This window comes from Lytechinus variegatus, chromosome 8 (assembly GCF_018143015.1).
Source record: "Lytechinus variegatus isolate NC3 chromosome 8, Lvar_3.0, whole genome shotgun sequence".
NCBI classification, from domain to species: Eukaryota; Metazoa; Echinodermata; class Echinoidea; order Temnopleuroida; family Toxopneustidae; genus Lytechinus; species Lytechinus variegatus.
In genome coordinates, this window is record NC_054747.1 from 13,354,173 (window position 1) to 13,378,351 (window position 24,179).

Consider the following 24,179-nt stretch of genomic DNA (forward strand, 5'->3'; position numbering starts at 1 on the left):
TTCGATTTTGAGCACCGTAATTTGCTTCCCTATCGATATTGAAACATTTTCTTTCTTCATATTAAACGGGACCAATTTAAACAGACATTATATTTCTTTAATATCATCGCTATCTGAAATAAATTTACCTCTAGAATTTAGTATGAGAAGAATAATATACGCAGTCAAGTTTGATAATTCAGACATTATTTTTTCTTCCTTTCTTTTTCCCAGGGCGTAAGCAAACGAATCACATCAGGTAATCCGAATTACCATTACTTCTCTAACTACTACTACTACTACTACTACTACTACTACTACTACTGCTGCTGCTTCTACTAATACTACTAGTACTACTGCTGCTACTACTTCTACTACTACTACTACTACTACTACTACTACTACTACTACTACGATTACTACTACTACTACTACTACTACTACTACTACTATTACTACTACTACTACTACTACTACTACTACTACTTTTACTACTACTACTACTACTACTACTACTACTACTACTACTACTACTACTACTACTACTACTACTACTACTACTACTACTACCACTACTACCACTACTACTACGACTTCTAACACTAACACTGTCACTACCACTACTACTAACACTATTAGTACTATTATTATTAAACGTAAAATAATACATTGCAATGATATTGATATTTTAAAGATATAATTTATACAAAAATGAAAAAAAAAACATTGATTTTGATAATCAAAGAAAAAAGACTATAATTTTCTTCCTTATGTTTTAAAGTGTATGCTCATCGTTAGATAAATGGATCCGTATAATATACTCTTTTTATATTACTTTGCAAACACACTATGATATATCAAATTTTGTTAATGCGCTGTTATTTCTTTTACGTACAGTGGCAACGAAAACCTTGCAAACGAGGCTTCATCCGAGATGAGGATGTATGGAAATGGTAAGTCATGATAATGGTCAGATGGTGGTAATGATGATGATAGTGTTGTTCGTGATGTTGGTCATGCTGTTGACGATGGTTCAGTTTAGTTCAAGTGTTCTTATTTTTTTATATTTTTTTTTCACAACATATGTATTATTATTTTTGTTTCTCTGCAACGGACACAAATACTTATGTTTACATATGGTATACAATTTGTTTTTGTTTGATGGAAGTGAAATAAATAAATTTGAATTTGAATATATATAAAATGCAAAATTAAAGAAGACAATATGAAAACACAAAAACACGTAATACTTAAAAGTATGAAGTAAATTGGCAATAAATTTCATATACATGTACATATACACAGTCAATACCTTGTTTACACATGAGGGTTGAGACACTAAAAAAGAAGCAGATCTTGTAGAAAATTTACTGCCTCTGAGATTAAATATAATCTCGTTATATTCAGTTATATAGTCAAAATGAAATTGTATATATAAACCTTTTGATCATTTCACATTGCCTTTTAAAGAAAAGAGAGTAAAGCCAGGGTAATTATGCTGCATATACTGTAGAGCGCTTAGAGACTTCTGACAAAGTAAGTGTTAGGCGCTATATAAGCAAGTATAATTATTATTATTATTTTAACATTGGAAAGACGTGCGTATGTGTGTGTGTGAAGGTTTGTGTATGTGTGAGTGGTATGGTGTGAGGATGGATGTTTGTGGCTGATTATTAAGTTAATTTGAGATAATTAGCTTGTTAGTCTTAAACTTATTTTCAGGCTATATTGTTTGTTAATGTTATTTTATGAAAACCAGTAAAAACAGTAAAAAAAGAAAAAAAAAGAAATCCAATGATTTTGATACTGGATAAGAACACAGTGTCTCAAGATGTGTTAATAGTGTGCACTATGTGTTAAGATGTGTTAATAGTGTGTAAGAAATATTATCCACCTTGTTAAAGTGTTCAGTTTTGACAATGTGAAGAAATTTTTACACTGTGGATACCTCGACAGTGTAACTGTTCACAGCCATGACAGCGTGTTCACATGGTCGACTATTTGAATATGAGATTCACACTGTTGAAATGCTTAAAGGGGAATGAAACCTTTGGAACAAATAGGCTTGTGTAGAAACAGAAAAATCAAAGAATAAGAATAAAGAAAGTTTGAGAAAAATCGGACAAATAATGAGAAAGTTATGAGTATTTGAATATTGCAATCACTAATGCTATGGAGATCCTCCCATTGGCAATGCGACAAGGATGTGTGATGTCACTGATGAACAACTTTCCCTTTGGTGGACTATAAAATACCCTCAAAATGTCTCTTTTTGTTTTTTCTTACGATGATACAAACTCTTTATCCATTATGTATTCTTAAAAAAATATGTATTACATGCCCTCATGTAGAAAGAACACATGATCTATGGATAGATGTGATAAAAGAGGCAATTCAAGTGAAATATATACTAAAGTAATGGGGAGAGTTGTTCATCAGTGACATCACACATCTTTGTCGCATTGCCAATTTGCTATCTCCATAGCAATAGTGATCGCAATATTCAAATGCTCATAACTTTCTCATTATTTGTCCGATTTTTCTCAAACTTCTGTTGATCTGTTTCTTTGATTTTTCTGTTTTCACACAAGCTATCTTGTTCCAATGGTTTCATTTTCCTTTAAATTCGACAGTGGGAAGGTGATTTTTACATTCTATTCCACACTATGAACACACTGTCGGGCACTGTGTTTCTTCCAGTAGGGTAGTGATAATGATGGTGGTGGCGGTGGTGATGATGGTGATATAATGATGATGGTGATAAAGATGGTGGTGGTGATGATGATGGTGGTGGTGGTGATGATGATGATGGTGATGATGATGGTGGTGGTGGTGATGATGGTGATGGTAGTGGTGATGGTGATGGTAGTGGTGATGATGATGATAATGGTGGCAGTGGTAGTGGTGGTGATGATGATGATGATGGTGATGATGATGATGATAGTGATGATGATGGTGGGAGAGATGGTGGTGATGATGATGATGGTGATAATGATGATGATGGTGGTGGTGATGATGGTGGTGGTGATAATGATGGTGATGTGATAATGATAATGATGGTGATGGTGGTGATGATGATGATGGCGATAATGATTTTTGCGATGATACTGATGATGATAATGATGGTGGCGAGGGTAGTGATGATAATGATGATGATGGTGGTAGTGATGATGATATTGATTGGTGATTACGACGATGATGATGGTGATGGTAGTGATGATGATCATGATAATGATGGTGATAATGATGGTGGTGGTGATGATGATGATGGTGATGATGACAATGATATTGATGATGATGGTGATGACGATGATGATGAGGGCAATTATGATGCTAATTTCGATTTTATTGATACCAAATACCAATCACCTCCATTCCATTACAGTTGCTACGACTGAACGAGAGCTGACTGGCAAACAAGTTGGGGCCAAGGTACCGTCTAGAAACATTCGATTTTACTCCCAGATTGGATCCATTGGTGTCACCCCGTTCGGTCAGGTTTGGAAAGGGGAGATTCGAGGTGTACCAGGAAAAGAGAAAAAGAAGATCGAAGCAGCAATAAGAGATTTATCAGGTTCGTTTTCATTTTCCTAGCATCAATGTTTAAAGTAATAATAGGAACAGAGAAGCGAGGAGAGGGCGCCATGTAAATGTGCAGATGTTTGTTGCTGGGCTAGCTTCGTTAGCGTCATTGAACGGCGTGTGCGTTCAAAAAATAAATCACCCTATTATCATTATTGTCATCATCATTATCATTACTATTACTATTATTATTAGTAGTATCATCATTTTGTTATTATCATTATCATTGTTATTATTTTCATCATTATTATATCATTATTTTCACTATTATTATTTTTATCATGTTTTATTATTGTTATTGTTATATATCATAATTATTAGTAGTAGTACTGTTATTGCTGTCGTCTTCATTTTGCTGATAATCATTGTTATTATTTATAATTTTGGTACTATACTAGAAGTAAAATAACTTTTTTTTCAAATTATTCAACTTTCAAGTCTGTGTATAGGCAATCCTATATTTGAAATGTTAAGGCATTTTCAAAGTGTTCATATCGAAAGATTAAAAAATCCCCAAACTTTATTCTGAATATTACTGACCAAGCTCCCTTTCGTAACACATATGATCTTTAACTTTTTTTAGCAGGAAGAGGGAGTTGGTGTATTTGTAATTATGTAGTTGAATCAAGAAAGTTATTCTTATTATGACTTTTATCAATTTCTCCTTTTTTGTGTTCTATCTGTACGTTACTGGATCCACACTGAAAAAAACTCCGGTGTTGATTTAACACCAGCCCGGAATCTACTGTCCACACCAGTGAAGTGTTAAACAACACCAGTCTCGTTTTGGTCTAAAACTAGAAAGGTGTTTATACAACACCAATTAGTATTAAAACAGCATCGGTTTGATTCCAAACTTTTGGTGTTGTGAATCGCACAGTAAACATTTTGAATAACAGGGGGGCCGCGGAACGGTTTTCAAAGCGGGGGGGGGGGGGGGGAAGGGGACTGACCATGCAAAAAATCACAATCATATAGTCAATTTTACGTTTTTGTACAGTTTTTGAAAAAAAAGTGGGGGGGGGGGTGGGGGCTGAAGCACCCAGCTCCCCCGGCCCCTGAATAAGTACTTAAAATCTTAAACAACCAAGTTAAAATTGAAATATTTTTATTATCAGTAATTCAAGCACTTAAACACTTGTTTAAACTGTTTAAGCAACTACTGTTCTATTCACACAATAAACAGCATTGTTTAAATTATTTTTAAGAGTGTATTATGAAATGTACAGGGGTAATTCTTGCGTCCCAAGAGACTATAATTAAAAGCCTTATGAAAATGACGAGGGTTTGTCGGTATTTTGAGTGTTCATCAAATGTTTAACCCCCTAAAGCATTTGATAAATGGAATACGCTTTACAATGCTCCAAATTTTTATTGGGCCAAGATATGTTTAATACTTATTAAATCCTGTTTTGTTATTCCAGCTTAAATTGTTCCACCATATACTTTAGGTCAATAAATATGTCAAAATACTTGAATATTTCGAAGTCTGATTGATGTTTATTATGCAATAATCTGCCGAAACAATAGAACGTTTATTTCCGGATCGCCAAATTACTCGAGGTTTTATTATGAATATACATCGTTTTACTTAAGAAGATAAAATTACTTTTGATAAAAAAGAGGTCTTTTTATTAGGAGTTTATGGAAGTATAGAACTGTGTTCAATTTAATTTCATTATTTTGTATGCCAAAATTGAATCTTTCAAACATGTTTAGAAAGCTAGAAAGCTTTTAAATCTATGTTAAATTACCACCGTTCTGTTCATGTTACCAATAATAAATGTTGTATTATTTTGATAGATGGTAGAAAAAATATAATTTTGCTGTAGATATATTATTTTGATTATGATGTTTATTTAAATAGTACTTTGTTGTATATTTATGTTATGTATATATTCATAGTATTCTATCTTATGTTCTGCTTTGTATGGTAGAAATATATTTGAAATAGATATGATTTGATAAAGAAAACAGAAGTTATTTTCATTACCTTAAAAAAATTCATCTGTTTCTCTCTTTTTCCTTTACTTTCCTGATCCAGGTGTCGTTGGTATAAAGAATAATCTTCTAGACATCGTGAATACCTTATGGGCTCTCCCTGGTCATATCAATGTGGTCAAGTGTCTTGGATGCTGCTTAGAACAGTGTATGTAGTACTATCATACCATAGGCGCCGGAAGCGGAGGGGACGGGGGGGGGGGGACCTGTCCCCCTAAATAAGAGATGGGGGGACGGTCCCCCCTTGAATTTTTGTTGTTAACTTTTTTTTTGCTTGTCAAAATTTTTTGGCAATCCCCTACTGAAATGTCCATCCAAAAATTTCAGGTGGACCCCTCCTAAATTGTTTGGCTTCCGCCGCCAATGAGTACTATTATGTAATACTATACGCTCTAATCAAGAAAGAGCTAATCTGAGGAGCGTTACATCAAATTTTTGTCAACCAAGATGTCAGATCAGACAACTTTTCCCGATCTTTATTGGCTGAGAACCACTGTTGCTATGGTAACTGTCGGGTAAAACGTCCGACAAGTCCTTTCATGAAACGCTGCCCTGATCCCGAAACGCACTGCTCTCAGAATGAGACGAGGGGCCAGTCGTTTTCGTGTGAGATTTACATATTTTGAGAGTGCGTTAAAGCTCTTTCTGGAGTGGACAGTGTATTTTTGTAAACATTTTTACTTAGGAAGGAGCTATAAATCATTAGTGACCGGATTAGCTATTTTCATTTAGAGTGTAGGTACCGCAAAGGGGCGGTGCTCCATTGGGAGGGGGTGCCGCCTTATGATTTTTTTAAAGTAGTGGGAAATTCTCAAAATTGCGAATAGAAGAAGGCTGAAAAGAAGAATATAGGACATCGAGATTTGGGTCGTTTAAATTTAATTTCCTATTCAATTGAGAAGAGTTAAAGTTAAATTGAAGTCTTTGTGCCCATTTATTTACTTACACTGCCACCACCCCGAATAGAGGTTGAGAAGAGATGTCAGGACAAGACCGACATTCATATTAAACTATAACTCTTATGCTTAGAATAAAAATACTTGAAAGAAGTGCAGGTATTTTTTTTGTTTTGGCATGTTTACTTACACTTATACACACCAATATGCACACACACCCTCACGCACGTACGCACACATACATTTCGACTTTAAACGTATATTAACATACTATAAGTACTGTACTTTGGGCCTACAATACGAAATAACAAAGTCTACGGTCAGAGTGGTTAGCTAGCATTTGCATGATTCAATTCAATTCAATTCTAATTTTCGTTATGAGGAAATTTTGATACAGCAGGCTAAAGTGATGCAAGTCAAATCGAATGATATTGTCAAAAAAATTAGTAATAAGAAAAAAAACCGAAGTGAGTATAATTCTTTGACACGATCATCTTTCTTTTACCTTTTTCCCATAATGCACCTTGCAGCGTTCATCGTGTATGAATACATTCCGTACGGCACTCTGCTAACGTACCTACAAACCAACGCAGGAAAGACTCGATCAACGTACAAGGCTTACGTCAATGTTAGATCTATTGTTCGACGGGTCAAGGAACCGGAACTACTTACGTTTGCCTGGCAGATCGCAAAAGGAATGGAGTTTCTAGCTTCACAAAAGGTGGCATTTTCAGCGTGTTTATAAATATAGGAACCTCTTTAGTCAGACATCATGGGCGAGATTTTTTAATCGTGTTTAATAAAAATAATAAAGGATTATTTTGTATAGCGCACGTATCCACCTTGCTAGGTGCTCAAGGCGCGTTTAAAGTTATCCCCATTCAGTGAAAATAGACACCGATCCACCTCGTATCAGATCCGCAGTGGTTCGGAGGAGAGATCCGTGCATACGCTTTGGGCATCCTTGGAGGACAGCGTAGATCCCTGGATGTCCGGGAGGCAAACATGGCTGCTAAACGGACTGTTTTGGATTTCTCTGCAAAACTCGGCAGTCCACAGATGAAGCCGGATGTTTTTTCCTCCGGTCGTTCACAGACCGACAGCGGCCTTCAGGGATGCCAAAGATGCATCAAGTTTGCACTCGATCACCCCGGATCTGATCCGGTGAATATAGACTACTAATGCTCTATATCCAGCATGAGTTTCAATTTGTATATAAACAGGATTAAAAAAAAATATATATCAAGTTCATAATAACTATTGCGAGATGTTCCTCTATAAATCAAAAACTCTACTCGAAAGGTATTTCGAAATAATTACGGTATCTATCAAATAAAAATCAACATTTCTGCATCCAGCCTACTTTTGTTAAGTCTAATCTGGTAAAAGACTTCATGATGATTATGCATTATTCTGTTTTTATATATTTTGTTTAAAATTTATCCATAAACACTGACTATGCACTACGATTTATATTAATCTGTCGTTATCAAAATGCATTACGTCACTTTATGATTAGTGCCTCTAAACTTTCTTTTTTTTTATGACAAACTTTATTGATTGAACAGGTTGTCCATGGGAACCTGCGAGCCAGCAACGTCCTTTTGTCAGAAAATAAAATATGTAAGATTGCAGACTACGGTTTGACAAGGATCTCTTCTCCAAAAAAGGTGAGTTACGCCTGTCTAATCCTGTCAAACATTATTGAACCTTATAGAAATATAAATGTCCTGAGTCCCGCACACTAAGAAATAAAGGTTCAAAATTGAACCCCGAAAGGTTGATGCAAAATCAGCACCCTACGGGTTCAAAAATATAACCCCTGATTTGGGGTTAAAAAATTGAACCTTGCGGTTGGGTTCATTTTTGCACCCTGCGGGTTCAAAACTGTACCCCTAGGGGTTCAATTTAAAATTGAGGGGTGCAGTTTTGAACCCGCAGGGTGCAAAACTGAACCTCAACCGCAGGGTCCAATTTTTGAACCCCTAATCAGGGGTTCAATTTTTGAACCCATCGGGTGCTGATTTTGCATCAACCCTTTCGGGGTTCAATTTTGAACCTTTATTTCTTAGTGTGCGTCTTACAAAAAGTTGTGAATGATCCGCTCAAGCTCACGTATATGGAAATCCTTTAAACGTCATGTTTTTGTTTTCGATAGGAAATTGGAACAGTGTCCTTACTAAAGATATCAGAATACACTGAATTATCAATTTAACGATGAACGTACGAGTGTGCATCATTAAAAGAATAAATAGAAAATAAATTTGAAGAAACATGCATTTTACATGTTGATGTTGCTGGCTTTCCATAATTGTGGTTGATCGAAACTCTGAAAAATAGAGCCTCCGAGGCGATTTTGAATGAAGCTTTTTCGAATGGAATTTTAGGTCAGGATAGAAATTGGGGAAGGTGATCTTGGGCCCAGCCCCCCCAAATCTAATTGAATAACTACTACGAAATGGGAAATTCGAGCTTATTCTACATTAAATCCTTCCGTCAAACTCTCAAATTTGAACTCAAAAGGTGTGATAATTATATATTGTACCATCTTTTCCACAACCGGAATATTCTTTCCCGTCTGAGTGTTTTTAAATTCTCACCATTTTGATAATCTGATTTTACTATTACAAATATTTTTAGGCATGTACTAACCATGCTAAACGTTGGACTTCGCTTAAAAGATAAGAGTCAAAATCAATCACAAAAAATTATGTAATATACCAAGCGAAGGCGTGTGATTTCATAAAATTTTCTAAAATAATTATATCTTTCTTTGCTTCTTTGTTCAAAAACTCTGCTATTTGAAACAAATATTCGACCTACATGTCACGCAGTCTTGCTGACAGAATACACTTTAAGGCAAAAGACAGCAGTTGCAGCAAACAATTATTTCATGAGAAATTCTTTTAAATCAAGGTAAATTGTCAAAATGTTATCATATATCTAGAACTGGTACATTAGTGTAAACTTATATATGTAAAATCATGAAATCGTAGCTCGAAATAGCTACTTCTGATGATCGCTTACACAGAAAAGCATATGTGGAACAGCTAATGTATTACTATTGCTTCGAAAAATATCCGACAATTGATGGAATTACGTGCTTATTTTTCTAATTTCCCAACAATTTCGCATTTTATTCTAGGGCTTTTTGGCTCAGATTTTTTTTTTATTTAAACATGCAAACACTTTGGTGGTAATTTCATTGGATTCTAGTCGAACTCATTTTTAGATCGTTACCACAACTGGTATACAGATACCTATGTTCGATATAAAAAGGGATGAAACAGTTTAAAAGGAGCGTGTTATCCTTAAAATTCATTTTTGTTCTCTATAGGGCGTTATGCGATAATGCTAAAAGTAGAAGGGTGAACTTTCTATGTTGCTTCAAAAATAATTTCACAAATGTTCTTTGCAAAAGTTAAAGACGCTCTATATCAAACTGGTTACACTTCGTAATTCCGAAGGTTCTTTATTCCGATCAAACTGCATAAAATGGCATATGCTTTGATATCAGCTGTCTGTATATTTCTAATAATTAACAGCAATGATGATTAAACTTATTCTTTTTTCGAATTGGGTGTTATCCATTTCAAGACGTTCATTGTTCTTTCTATTTGACAGAACACAATATATTTCAAAGTCCTATTACGCCCCAACATCGTACTTGTGTCTGAGGGTCGTGTGGTCCAATGGTTAGAGCATTGGACTCATAATCGCAAGGTTGTGAGTTCGAATCCCAACTCTGCCATTGTCTCCACTTTGATAAAAAGGCCCGAGAGTGATATTTGTCGTCTAATAACGTCAGCCACTATGACTGATTAACCTAGACGTTAATGTTTCATAGGTAATTGGTTATATACCAGCTTGGCGTTTACCAGCAAATTGCTGTCCTGCCGAGTTCCTACGGGAGTTACCACAAACAGAAACAGAAACAGGATGTGTGTGTGTGGGGTGTTAACGGTGACTAGCTAATTAGCTGGGAAAAGAACAAATCATCATTTAGACCTACACACTAAGAAAATAAAGATTCAAAATTGATCCCCGAAAGGTTGAAGAAAAATCAGCACTCTATGGGTTCAAAAATTGAACCCCTGATTTGGGGTTCAAAAATTGAACCCTGCGGTTGGGGTTCATTTTTGCAACCGTTCAATTTTGAACCTTTATTTCTTAGTGTGTATCATCGTTAAATTTACCATCATATCTAAGCATATTCAGAGGGAAATATTTTCTTATATTCCCCAGACGATACATCGATGGCTATCACCTGAAGCAATATTAACCGGTAGGTGCACTACCGATAGTGATGTATGGTCTTATGGTGTTCTCCTCTGGGAGCTGGTTACCCTCGGTAAGCATGCATGACTCGAGTATATTGATCATTTGACTATAATTATGGTCACTTTAATCCTTTAATTGCTTTAATAGTCAAATTTCAAATTTGTTGCAAAATTAGTTGAAAGGTAAATGAATGCAGTTTCAGTAACACTGATATCATTGAGAAAATCTGTAAAACAAAGGTTAACTTCATTTATAGTGACATAAACTGAACTTTATGAAAGCATGCATGACCTCTATGAACCTCAAAAACGGCCACACTGAAGATGGCCAACTGGCAGTCTGGCTAAAACTCCATGCTTTGTTTTTTTTGCAAATTTATCTGCAATTACACAGTTTCTTGCAGAATCCTTTTGCATGTAATACATACCGACACGCTGGTTGTCATTTTGTTGCATTCTGTGCGAACTATATTTTGAAATAAGCTCATATTCATTTTATTCTATTCGTCTTCTTTACCCATGGTAGCCTGTTCAGTAATTGAAACACTGTTGTCAATCAGGGCCCTACACAATATATTATATACATGAAACAATCATAGGAACACATTCGACATTGTTACAGTACAATACAATGACATTAAAGAGAATTATTTGAGTAATTGAAAAAGAACCATTATTGGGAATTCAGGTACTTCGGGAAATCAAGTAAATTTATAGGTATGCATTTTCATGATAGGTTACTTGTCGTGTGGTCCAGTGGTTAGAGCATTGCACTCATAATCGCAAGGATGCGAGTTCAAATCCCTACTCTGACATTGTCTCCACTTTGATAAAAAGGCCCGAAAGTAATATCTGTCGTCTATAAAATCAGCCACTATGACTGATTAACCTAGACGTAAAATATTTCCTAGGTAATTGGTCATATACCGTCATGCTGAGTTCCTACGGGAGTTACCATAAACAGAAATAGAAACAGAAACTTACGTTTCTGAAATTGTAAACTTAAATTAATTGAGTGTTATTTGGTTTTTACCTTTAATATGAGAATCTTCCTATAATTTTGCTCTTTTTGTCCGTTAGGCGCTCAGCCTTACCCTGGTGTCAACGATGATGAATTAGAAGACAGGATCTCCAAGGGATATAAGATGAGGAGACCAAGGCACTGTGGGGAAGATTTGTAAGTAGCGCCCTCACCTTTTGAAATTGATTAATGCACATCCCTTGTTTTGTTTGTTTGGTGCTTTCCATCATTAGACCTAGGTATTTCTTTTTTAAAAGACCAAGGCACTGTGGGATAGATTTGTAAGTAGCGCCCTCACCTGTTTAAAATGATTAAGCCCATCGATTTTTTTTGTGCTTTCCATCATTAGACCTAGGAATGTCTTTTTAAAAGACCATGGCACTGTTGGAAAGATTTGTAAATAGCGCCCTCACCTGTTGAAAATGATTTAGCCCATCGCTTGTTAGATTCGTTTGGTGCTTTCCATCATGAGACCTCGGTATATCTCTTTCAAACACAGTACATTATTGTTATTTCTTTTGATAAATGACAAATACAGTCAATGGTTCATATCCGATATAATTCAAAAGAATCTTTATAATTCTGTAATTCAAATTCATGTTTATCGCGATATGAGAGTATTCTTAAAACTAGAAATTAGTTGCTGGGCCCAAGTAATCAGGTCAGGTTATTGTTGTACCATAAATTTATTTACTGTATCAATAAGCAGCAACAGAATGACGATCAATAATGCTGGAACCTCTTGATCACGTCTATCTTTTATGAGGATAAATATGAACATACTTGCTTCAGAAGAGGTGGAAATAAATGTAATTGAATAGTAATTTGAATATAAATATATACATATATATATATATATATATATATATATATATATATATATATATATATATATACATGTACATATATATATATATATACAGTATATATATATATATATATATATATATATTATATATATATATATATATATATATATAGATATATGTATGTATATATATCAAGAAAATGATAGAATGGCTCCATACCATGACAACTACAATACATGATTGCACATAAATAACTACGAGTGAGTGTGTTAGCAATAGCAATAATAGTACTCGAACAGTGTCAAATGTAATTGTATCTTTCCAGAAAGCTGCACCAGCACAATGGAATTCTCTTCCATCGACATTAAGAAATATTACCCAGCTTGAGACCATGTACGCAATAATTACAACATATCCAAAATTCTGCTGCAAGACTTATAACTCGAAAAGGAAAATTTGAACACATCTCCCCTATCTTATCTGACCTTCATTGGCTACCCATTCGATCAAGGATCAAATATAAACTTCTCATATTAACATTCAAATGTATTCATGGTATTGCCCCTGCTTATCTTCAAGAACTTGTCCAGATTCATAAACCTAAGCGTAATCTCCGTTCTGGCTCACAAAATCTTCTCTCTGAAATTACTGTCAAGACCAAATCATATGGGGATCGGGCTTTCCAGAAAGCTGCACCAGCACAATGGAATTCTCTTCCATCGACATTAAGAAATATTACCCAGCTTGAGAAATTCAAAGTTCAATTAAAAACCCACCTTTTTCAGAATGTTTGATTTAGTCACTCGCGCATAGAGACCTGTAGGTGTTATGCGTATTTAAGAAATGTACTATTATTATTATTATTATCTTTGATATCCATGATTATTCACCTCTAAAAGGATCTTACAACCCTGGCATGATATTTAAAGGCAATTTATGCATTTTATTTTGAATGGTGATAATTATGTCCTTCGTTGCTTGCCATGAATAGGGGTGGCCTAAAGAAATAAGTATTATTTTATCTTTATTTTTTTTTGAAATATTCATTCCGATTAACAATCCAGAAGTCAGATACGTATGACGCTCATGCCTTTCAAATATTATCTTTAGACAGTTTTATGCAGACATTCTTCATCATGTTAAAATACCATTGAATTCAAATAATGAATATATATTTGCCCTAGAATCAACCCCGTTATATATTCAGAGTGTTTACTGTATTATATGGAGAGGCATTACGAAATGAAATGATCGACTTTGCAATCAGCAAACATTTCATTATGTGCATTTGTTTAGCCTGGAAAGTTGACCTCTGTTTCCCACACAATAAAAGTTTCCTTCTGAAAATGAAACTTTCTTTGAAATGGTGAAACCAAACAATGAAGGAAATCCCATTTCGGTTACTTACGTGGAAATGTTTTGAATGAGTTATATTTGTTATATTCAAAATATTATTATATTATTTCTATAATAGTTTATAACAAATGCGTGACTAGTGTGGCTAGGATCCCTGTTTGTAGGAATCGTGATACATATATATATATTTCTGTTATGTGGAGCCGATGTGATAGATTTGACTAATTCAACCGAATAGAGACTTGAAAATCCGAAGTTTTATTTCTGGCTTGCTCCATGTGCCCCTTGGTCATCGCATTTCTTGTAGGCTGCTTTTTAATTCAATAAAAAAATTGAAATGCATGAAACATTTTTACCAATGTGTGTACTTATGTGTAAATATATTTCATTTCAATATTATGATCAGCTTACTTATTGTTGTCAAAGATTTTTTTCTGTTTGCATAAGATTCGAACGCATCTAACGGTTGGTAACAATGATTTAACGTCACAATGGTACTAAGAACAGGGCTTCATATACGGTATACATCGTTACGATATGATTTCGGGAACTTGGTAATCATACAATCACTCTGTGCAAGTTTGAATGAGCGACGAAAATTTGTAGATTTACATGTTTAATACATGTTTTCTGTGTTGGCAAAGATATCTAGAATATTAATCACCAAAAGATTAATACAGAATCGAAGAGCAGCTTTATTGTCAAGTTTCATTTATTGGTTGATAACTATTGTTTGACTTTCTTTATTCTGTTAACAGGTTTAAGATTATCAGTAATTGTTGGAAGACGGACACAAATCAACGTAATTCGTTCCTCGATATGCAAACCAAAATTGGTTGGATGTTGGAAGGTTCTAATGTAAGTAGATTAAAACTGCCTCCAAAAATTGAATTGGTGATAAAAAATCCTAATTGTTCATGTTAGTACTCAATGAATAAGGCATTCAATTGGAATCTGACGAAAAAACAAATAATTTGCACATCCGCTCAAGACACATATTTTGATATGCCTACTGTTCTCGGAAATATCAATAGAACACGTCATTTCTTTGTACAAAAGAAATCAAATCAAATAACATATTCCCTACAATAAATTAGATCATATACTCTTCATACTCCAGAGGAGAAACGGAAATAAAAAAGATTGTGAGCAGTGTGCCCTGCCGAAGAAAAGAGTCCCGACATTGACGAATATAGTTAAGATGGGTATTGTGTTGTTGCCACCCGTGAATGTCTTAATCTTTATAATGTGCAATTCTTAACCCACCCATCATTTGGTATTTCTTCTGAAATTCATTGGCCCGTACTCTGAAGTCAGGTTTAACTTAGACCATGGTCTAACTCTGTGCTAAAATTATGGAAAACCAAATTTTATTATGTTTCTTATGTTCACTGTGATCTTTCCTGATTCATCGATGGTGAAGACAGTCATTTATTTATACTTCCTACACAATTATGAATGATTTGAGGGCCAAATGAACTGAAATATCATATCTCTACTGTTAGTGATTTATGTAACAATTGGCTGCCCATACTTAAACCGCAACTTTAAACCTTAGTTTAAGTTAAACCCGACTTCAGAATACAGGCCAATGTGATTGTTATATTGTTTTTAATTTCAGGATTACCTGTCATTGAACAGAATGAGTGACGAGGATATTTACACCGACATTATCGAACCGGAATAAAGGCCACAACTTCATTTTTATCCAATTTCCTTCCATAAATTAGAAACACTGAAAGTTCTAAACAAAGCTCATTCCATGTGCACTCGTGTAGTCGGGATAAAAAATTAACTACAGCACCTCCAGTCTTTCAATTCTGAATGTAAATATTCATATGCATCGGAGAGTTCGGAGAATTAGAGTTTGATCTCGATGATAATAAACTATCAATATTTTCATGATGTAGTAGATGAGCTAGTTATTGCACCACAGCTCTCTGTTATCTTGGTTTCTCTGATTTAAAAAAAATAATTCGACACTACCTAAGACAGGTTAGACAGAGTACAGGAGTTTATTACTTAGCAGATACCCAAACATTCATTCTTCCATCATTAAACTTTGGCACGCCATGGACCTACCCTCCTTCCGTCCACTTACAAACACGATTAACGCTACACACACACACCCCACCCACACACATAAACCCTCACACACGCACATTTTTGTTCTCTCTTGATCTCTTTCTCTCTCATCTTCCTCACTTTGTCTCCCGAACACAGTCGTGCAACCAACCTCATAAACTCACACATACACACCATCCCTATCACGCCCTGACGCACACTTTTTTTGCACGTGCACCCGGACATACCAAAATCTTTCTTTCACACCGACACGCCCACTCCAGCATCCCGCACAACCCGACGCCCATCACCTCAAAACACCCAAAGAATGACACTTCTGCGCTCTCTCCCTTTCATTGGATATTCCGGACTTTTTCGCATTTACTACGGGGAAACGCATCAATTCATTTGAAAATGCAAGTGAAATCGAAATGGAGAGCCAAGAGGCTTTCGTCGAAAGTTGGTGGACCAGGATTGCATCGGAATCTCTTGACTGGACACCTTCATAATATGCTCGTCTGGTGCAAATCTTCTGATGATCTTTTGTCACATCTCACAAAATTTGGACGAAAGCCTCTCACCTCTCCATTGTGATTTTAATTGCATTTTCAAAGGAATCGATGCGTTGTAGAATGTTTCCTCGCAGTAAATGCAAAAACTACCTATTGTACATGCACCATGTACGAATCCTAGCGTATATTTAGCATCCAGTTCGCAGACGTTTTCTGCAACATTCAGAATTCTATTGAAAATACCAGTCAATTCATTATGGACAGATTAGCGGTCATTGTCGAAAGTTGGTGTACCAGGACAGCACATCGTATCAAGATTCGGACCGGACAAAAAAAAAATGCGTCGTTTGTCCATAGTCCATGACGTCACTGCTATTTTTTCTTTGATTAACCGATTTTCGACAAAGGCTGCTTTGTTTTTATTAAGGCTTTTGACAAAAGATAATCCGCGTCATGGAAAGCGTGTGTGAACGGATTCCTAAAATGCCCTCCTGATATATAGGGGAAGACACCCCCCCCCGATCTGTGACAACTAGACACGTTATCTCTTTCACACACAGACACAACCCCATCCACATCCTTGCACACACACACGCTCCCATACACAATTACACAAGTGCAGACACACAGACTAACGCAGTCCTCACCACGGATATGACTGATGGTTCCCAAAAATTCAATGCACATGCGCGGCAGATGTACAGACCACACTACGGACGCCTCTCTTTAACATTATCATTCATGCACAGAGGTTGATCCAGGATTATAAAATAGGGGACAAAGAAAGAGAAAGAAAGAACAATGCTTGGCAAATGGAGGGGGGGGGGAGCAATGTTATACATGTATGTCCACTGAGCTTTGTAACAGAAATCTAGATATTCATCTTCATTCTCTTTCCCTATTTTGCCTTTTGTCTCGTGTACAGTACTATTTGCTTATTTTCAACAATTTATTTGATATTTTTGTGGACACGTTAAACGAAGGAATAAGACTTCATTGAATTTCTGTAACGTATCAGATGTATTTGTATCCTACCATTTTATGTATGAAAATGTTTAAATGTACCTTTAGCTATTCAAACTGTAAACTCTTATAGTTAGACAATGAAGTATATAACGCTTATTTATTTCTTTTAATTGGCTATGGAATTGGCCTATCGTCAAGGAAATATCTTTTCATCGACATTTTTTTACAGAGAAATTATTAATGACACAGTTATGATTTATAAAGAAAACTGAATTACTCTAACAATTCATATCTACTACGACAATAAAGTCATAATTTTTTTCAGTTACTTCTTACGATTGTTATGTCACCCTGCAGGAATTAAATTCTTTAAAAATATTTCATAATATGCCAATGCTTCGCTTCTTGTTTGTTATTTGATTTTCAGAGTGCGAAACTTGATAAACACTTTTATTATTATTAATATTATTATCATTATTAAAATGATTATTATTATTATTATTATTATTATTACTATGATTATCATTCATTTGGCAAATAATGATAACCCCAAGGCATTACAATATAAACAATACAAGATAATAAATATCAACCACTGGAACACCAGGGAAAGAAAAAGTAAACTGTATTACTTTGGCATAAAGCCTCCTGTCCCAATTCCAATATTACTAACTAAACAATATGCAAAATAAACATTGTTGAAGGAGGTGGGGGTAGGGAAGTTATTGCCAGCTAGAAAACTAAATGAATATAGGAGGGAGAAAACATTGCCTAGGGTGACGCAAACACACGCAAAACCCCGCAAACCCCTCGGAAAACCTTTAAATAATTCCATTTGCAGACATTCCTTTCTGTCAATTGGAACCCCCACTTGCCCTACCCTAAAATTAAAACTAAAAACCAATAAATTACATTAATCCATAAAAATAATATTGGTAGAATTATAATAGAAATAATGAATAAAACAATAAAAGAATAATGAGGAAATAGCTTTAGGCAAAATGAATAGAGCGGAACACACTCTTTCATCACCCATATCGTAGCATATTTAGGACGACATTTGCATAATAAGCATGTTTAGTGACCGACACTTTCAGGGGAATTTCCAAGACATTCAAAATCAAAATAATATAACATTTTTTTTATCACATCAAACATTTTGAATAAATCTGAAACATTGACCATGTTCACTGTGATATCAAACAACGAAAAAAAATCACAGGTATTTATGGTCTATAACATTATTGAATGGCAGAATGGGATCACATCATCTTGTTTCATTTATAGATATAGCCCCAGTATAAATAATTGTTTTGAAGTTCCCTTGCGTATTTGGCTTCCATCTAGGCTGCGTACTTCCCGAAAATCGGAAAATTTTGACTTTTCTAGTAAAGGTTCGGAAAATAAAGAAAATCCAGGAAAATCAGGGATATCCGAAAATTACAATTAAACAACAATTAAACGTATTAACTTTTGATATTTATGTTATATTTATAGAATTATTGACCTCCAGACATAGCCAAAAAAAATCTGCCCGCGAATTTTGTTTATTTACAGAGGGCGTGAATAATTGTTTTAAAGTTCACTTGCATATTTGGCTTCCATCTAGGCTGCGTACTTCCCGAAAATCGGAAAATTTTGACTTTTCTAGTAAAGGTTCGGAAAATAAAGAAAATCCAGGAAAATCAGGGATATCCGAAAATTACAATTAAACAACAATTAAACGTATTAACTTTTGATATTTATGTTATATTTATAGAATTATTGACCTCCAGACACAGCCCCAAAAATCTGCCCGCGAATTTTGTTTATTTACAGAGGGCGTGAACAAAATACATGTTAAATTCCTTGATTTCGGTCAATTTGATCAAATTTAGACTCACTGTATTATTGCCCGAGTTTTGTTAAAAATGAAACTTTTAAATTCCAGGAAATGTTTATGAATTTCAAGAAATTTGGAATTCATTTTCGGAAAATTTAATTTGGATCTATGGAAACACTGGTCTGTTCAATACCTTATGCTGCATTGATATTTTGCTGTTAGGACTCTTACTCCTGCAACTGTATTAAAGCCATTCATGAATGCATAATTAGTAGTCCTACAATTTCAGGATAAATTACGTTGAGTTTGATGTAATACAGATTCAATTCAATTCAATTAATTTCATTTAACCAATATAAAATATAAATCGACCGCAAACGCATTATATACAATAAATGGTTTGGACCAAAAAAGAAGCCGGAATTCTAAAATATGGACCCTTACATATTTTTTTTTTTTTTTATTTGTATGTTCTCATTTACATCGTCACTGTACATAGAACAAAAATAAAAAATCAACATCATGATATACATTAGAATTCAACATAAAAAAACATTTTATAAATATAGCAAGAAAGAATTTTAAATACATGTTCAATAGTAAGCAAACATAATGCCTAAATTGACTATTCAATTTTTGTTTTGCATTTTTTCCAAAAAATACTTCTTTTTATATTTGCTCTCCATTTTATTTCTTCTATGAATATTTCAAATACATGTATTTCTTTAAAATTTGATTTTCTTTTTTGTTGAAAAATTGTATAAGAAGCTAAATTGATTAATACATTAAAGAAAGATATAACGTTTTGTCCATTACCACCATGTCTACCAATCACAATGTCTTTATAACTTATATCCACATTTTTAATATTCAGATTGATGGTAACACAAAAGTTACTGAATTTTAACCAAAAGAGTCTAGAATAATGGCAATCATAAAATAAGTGATAATAGTTGTCAATAGTTTTACATTTAAGACAAAGTGGAGATTCTGCCATTTTAAATCGAAACAAATATTCATTTGACATCAAAAGTTTATACAAAAATTTAAAGTTGAATTCAGCTAAACGAAATTCTTCAATGAAAGTAACTTTTTCTTTCCAGATATTGTTCCAAATCAGATTTTCTTTGAAATAAAGTGACCAATATTGCTCAACATTTGGGGTTATAAACTTTTTATCCACAAGATAGTTGTATAATAATTTAGAAAGTTTAAAAGAACCCTTACCCTTACATATAATACATAACAAAGTAATTACAAAAAACAATGAAATAAAGGAGTGGGTCATGAAGATACGTAATAAAAATCATACATACAGGGACCAATACAAACACACCCTCATGCATACACACACACACCCAGCTTAATCAAATATTAAATACACACAGTTTAATTATTAAATATTTCTTCTAAATAAAATGTACACGTCAATATCATATCATTCATTAATAAGATGTGCTTTTGACAGCTATAGACAGGGACAGCGAATCGACAATTATAAAGTAGAGTAGTAATAACAATAATATCAATGATGATAATCACAATAATAAAAAAGGGATACCTTAAATACGCTAATGCCAGCCCGGCAGCAAATCATTTTGAAATTTACAGAAAAACTACACATATACCATGTATACATGGAAACAAATTTTGCAAAGATATCTTACATTGTTCCTTAATACAAAAGGGTGCATACATTACAAATAAGTAGAGCTTTTCATCTCTCATCGGAATTCCTAGATTCGTCCTTGTGGGGGCCTGGTGCCCCCTTGCTTGCTGCTCCGTTTACCTGCAATTTAAGGGCTGGCCAAATTGCCTAACTACTCATTCACAGGAGATATAGCATATAAGGACACCATCCCAATATCAGGGACCCAGTCAGATACAGGTGTAAATCCAGTCCGAGCAGTGCGGGGGGGGGGGGGGGGTGGGGAAAGCAATATATTGACCTAAAATTAGAAATCGGGGGACATCCCCACACCAAGGGATGTGTATACGGGGGTATTTATGTCCCTCAGAATAAAGAGACTGGACCACGACACCAAAAAACTGTTACCACGGGAAAAGTCAGTTCTAGCACTCATATTTGAAGGGGAAGCAATAATCACCAACTGTCCTCAACTATTTACCTTATGCATATGAATTCATAATCTCATAGCGCCCTCTAGCAGAGGATGTAGGAATATGTATAGGGCACACGAGGGTAATTCATCTGCGCGCAATGCATGCCGGACAGGCGTAAGTGAAGATCACATGACTTTGTTGATTAAAATAATTCATTAAAAATAGATCAAATGTTTGTATATCAAAAGAAAAACGATAGAGATAATGCTATGTTCATACTCTTTCATAATTAAAGCGTTTGGGGAGGCTAGACTTTTTTTTTTCGTTTTAATCATCATTACCCACAATGCAGTTCTGGTTTTTGAGGCAATGAACTGGCCGAAATAATGGTTAGTCTTATTTCAGGCCATTTAACTTTTGATTGAGCTGGGCAAGTACCTGATTTACATATCAAGTCTTAATGTACTGTTAATTGTGACTAATGTCAGTAAATTAAAGCAAAATCTATCGAGGGATTGATTTTTAATGATTTTTTTGATGAGCTATGATATAACAGGCGAGTGAATGGGGGTCTGTAATACTCATGTGTTCCCTGTAAAGCGGCATTTTGTGAGATCCGCCAGCTGCGTATCACTAATGCACGACCCTAAGATGGCGAGGTGATGACGTCACTGCATAAGGTCTGGGGAGCGTTTCATGAAAGGACTTGTCAGACATTTTATCCGACAAGTCCCATTTTATCCGACAGTTACCATAGTAACAATACCTCTCAGCCAATCAACATCAGAGAAAGATGTGACAACTTGTCGGATGAAAATGTTGATGAAACACTCCCCTGTAGTGTCGTCGCCCGAATCTACACCCGTTCAGGCAGAGCTACGTCATCATAATCGTCAGCTGATGAGCAGTTGGGATTGGAGGCATCCTGTCTGGTGGCAGGGGATGGTTCACCTGTATCAGGAGGATTTAATGCCATATAGAAACTGGGAGCATCGGATCCACCGACTGCGGCTTCATAGGTATGGTCTGTTTCATCACATTGGATGTTAGAACCCTGCCAAAATATATAAGGAGAGGAATAGTGGTGATGAGAGGTTTGTTGGTTTCCACGACTTAATAATCCGGCGACACGAATGTTTTGCATCTATTGAAGCAACAGTAAAGTAAAAAAAAAAACACCATAAAACATCAACAAGAACAATAATTATACTACTACTAACCATAATGAGAAGAAGAAGGAGAAAAACAACAATAATATTAGCAATAATACTTAATGTAGTGATTGTAGTAGTGATAATAGTAATATAACTATTATATTATTAATCACTGTTATGTTTTCTTATGCTTTCTTGCCATCGTCATCTATACTCTGTTTGAAGAGTCATGGTCATTACATTGTCACAGTATATTCATCCTTTAATTTTCAGTATTTTAGTGCCCTAATTATCAACTTTCAGTTCCAATATAAAGATGTTACAAATGTATATACATTAATAATTACCTTCATTTTGGTTATTATGATATATTCCTAAATTTCAGTTACATTTATTTACCTTTACACTGATTACCTTATTCTTGGACCCCTTTGAATATAACTTGAAATCTACATTTAGTGCAATCATTTTCAATTTGATAATCCCTATTCATTTTTTGATTCGATTATTTTCATGCAAATTTTACCAGTATTTCCAGTGCATCGGTTGGTTGGGCGGAGGGACCATTAGGTCACAGTGATTAAGTTTGCTCTCCTCTTCCCTGGCCACCAACTGATGCACTGGACAAACTGCTATCAAATATTGCACGTACCTGTATAATTTTTATGTCATTTTATGTAACGTTTGATATTGCTTTGTAAATCTTAAATATGTTTGAAGTGCCGAATAAATAATAAATAAATAAATAAATAAACTGCAGCAACAATGATGCTGATTATCGTGATAATCTAGGTTTTCCCGTCCAATTTCGTCAAAATTTTAACCGATTTAATGATGTAATGATTCAGTTTGCAACTGATTTGAATGACCTATGGGATCAGCATTTAAATAGCCAAATACTAAATTTAATTTAATTCTACTGGCGCGCGATTTCATAGTTATCTCATATAAACATAATTATAAACAACGATCAATTAAAATAGCTGAGTAGTGTTTTCAAATTCGCACCGGTACCTTCCTTGCGAGCGTTTAGGAATTCGAAATCATATTGGATGTTAAAAATTTACTGAACTTTACATCTGACAGACCATCATCGGAACAACAACTCGTTTTTGTTCCACTTTCGTAACTATAGACCGTGGTCAATACCATGATTCCCTTCCCCAAAACGATTTAAATTATATACAATTATGTAAAATAAAAAAGAACAAGATGATGAAGAAAAAATACCTACCATTGGCATACTAGGTCATCCACCCACTCAGAGGCGGATCCAGGGGGGGGGGGCACTGCAGACTCGTGCTCCCCCCCTTTGAAAGGGATAATTTTTTTTTTTCGTGGACGAAATAACCTTATTCTTTGGTTTAAAAACCTTTTTTTTTGCTCGTCAAATTCCCCCGGAAAATGTGCCCCCTTTGGGGAAATCCTGGATCCGCCCCTGCACCCACTCATCAATCACTAAAAGAATAAGCGCTTACAACCATATCTCATAAGTGTTACAGGAATTGCGTCTTTATCAAACATAATGGAATAAAATGATTCTAACTGAAAAGATCCGCAAAAAATAGAAACAGTAAAGTTTAAAAAATGAATACAGAAACATGTTATCTGAATTTGGAAGTTTATAGTGCAAATATGTGTGCCGATAAATGAAACTGAAAATGGTGTTTTAG

General features: G+C 34.7%; 1 protein-coding gene across 3 annotated transcripts in view; it reads left to right on the forward strand.

Annotated features, from left to right (window-relative positions):
* Positions 1 to 15,682, forward strand: part of LOC121420007 (tyrosine kinase receptor Cad96Ca-like) — a 32,658-nt gene extending 16,976 nt beyond the window's left edge. For all 3 annotated transcript variants that reach the window (XM_041614521.1, XM_041614522.1, XM_041614523.1), the window contains 10 exons: positions 214 to 238; positions 877 to 932; positions 3,365 to 3,553; positions 5,606 to 5,710; positions 6,989 to 7,179; positions 8,027 to 8,128; positions 10,704 to 10,809; positions 11,819 to 11,915; positions 14,683 to 14,782; positions 15,546 to 15,682. In XM_041614521.1, the coding sequence (XP_041470455.1) occupies positions 214 to 238; positions 877 to 932; positions 3,365 to 3,553; positions 5,606 to 5,710; positions 6,989 to 7,179; positions 8,027 to 8,128; positions 10,704 to 10,809; positions 11,819 to 11,915; positions 14,683 to 14,782; positions 15,546 to 15,611 (1,037 nt within the window). In that variant the 3' untranslated portion in view covers positions 15,612 to 15,682. The remainder of the gene's footprint in view (positions 1 to 213; positions 239 to 876; positions 933 to 3,364; positions 3,554 to 5,605; positions 5,711 to 6,988; positions 7,180 to 8,026; positions 8,129 to 10,703; positions 10,810 to 11,818; positions 11,916 to 14,682; positions 14,783 to 15,545) is intronic.
* Positions 15,683 to 24,179: the final 8,497 nt, after the last annotated feature.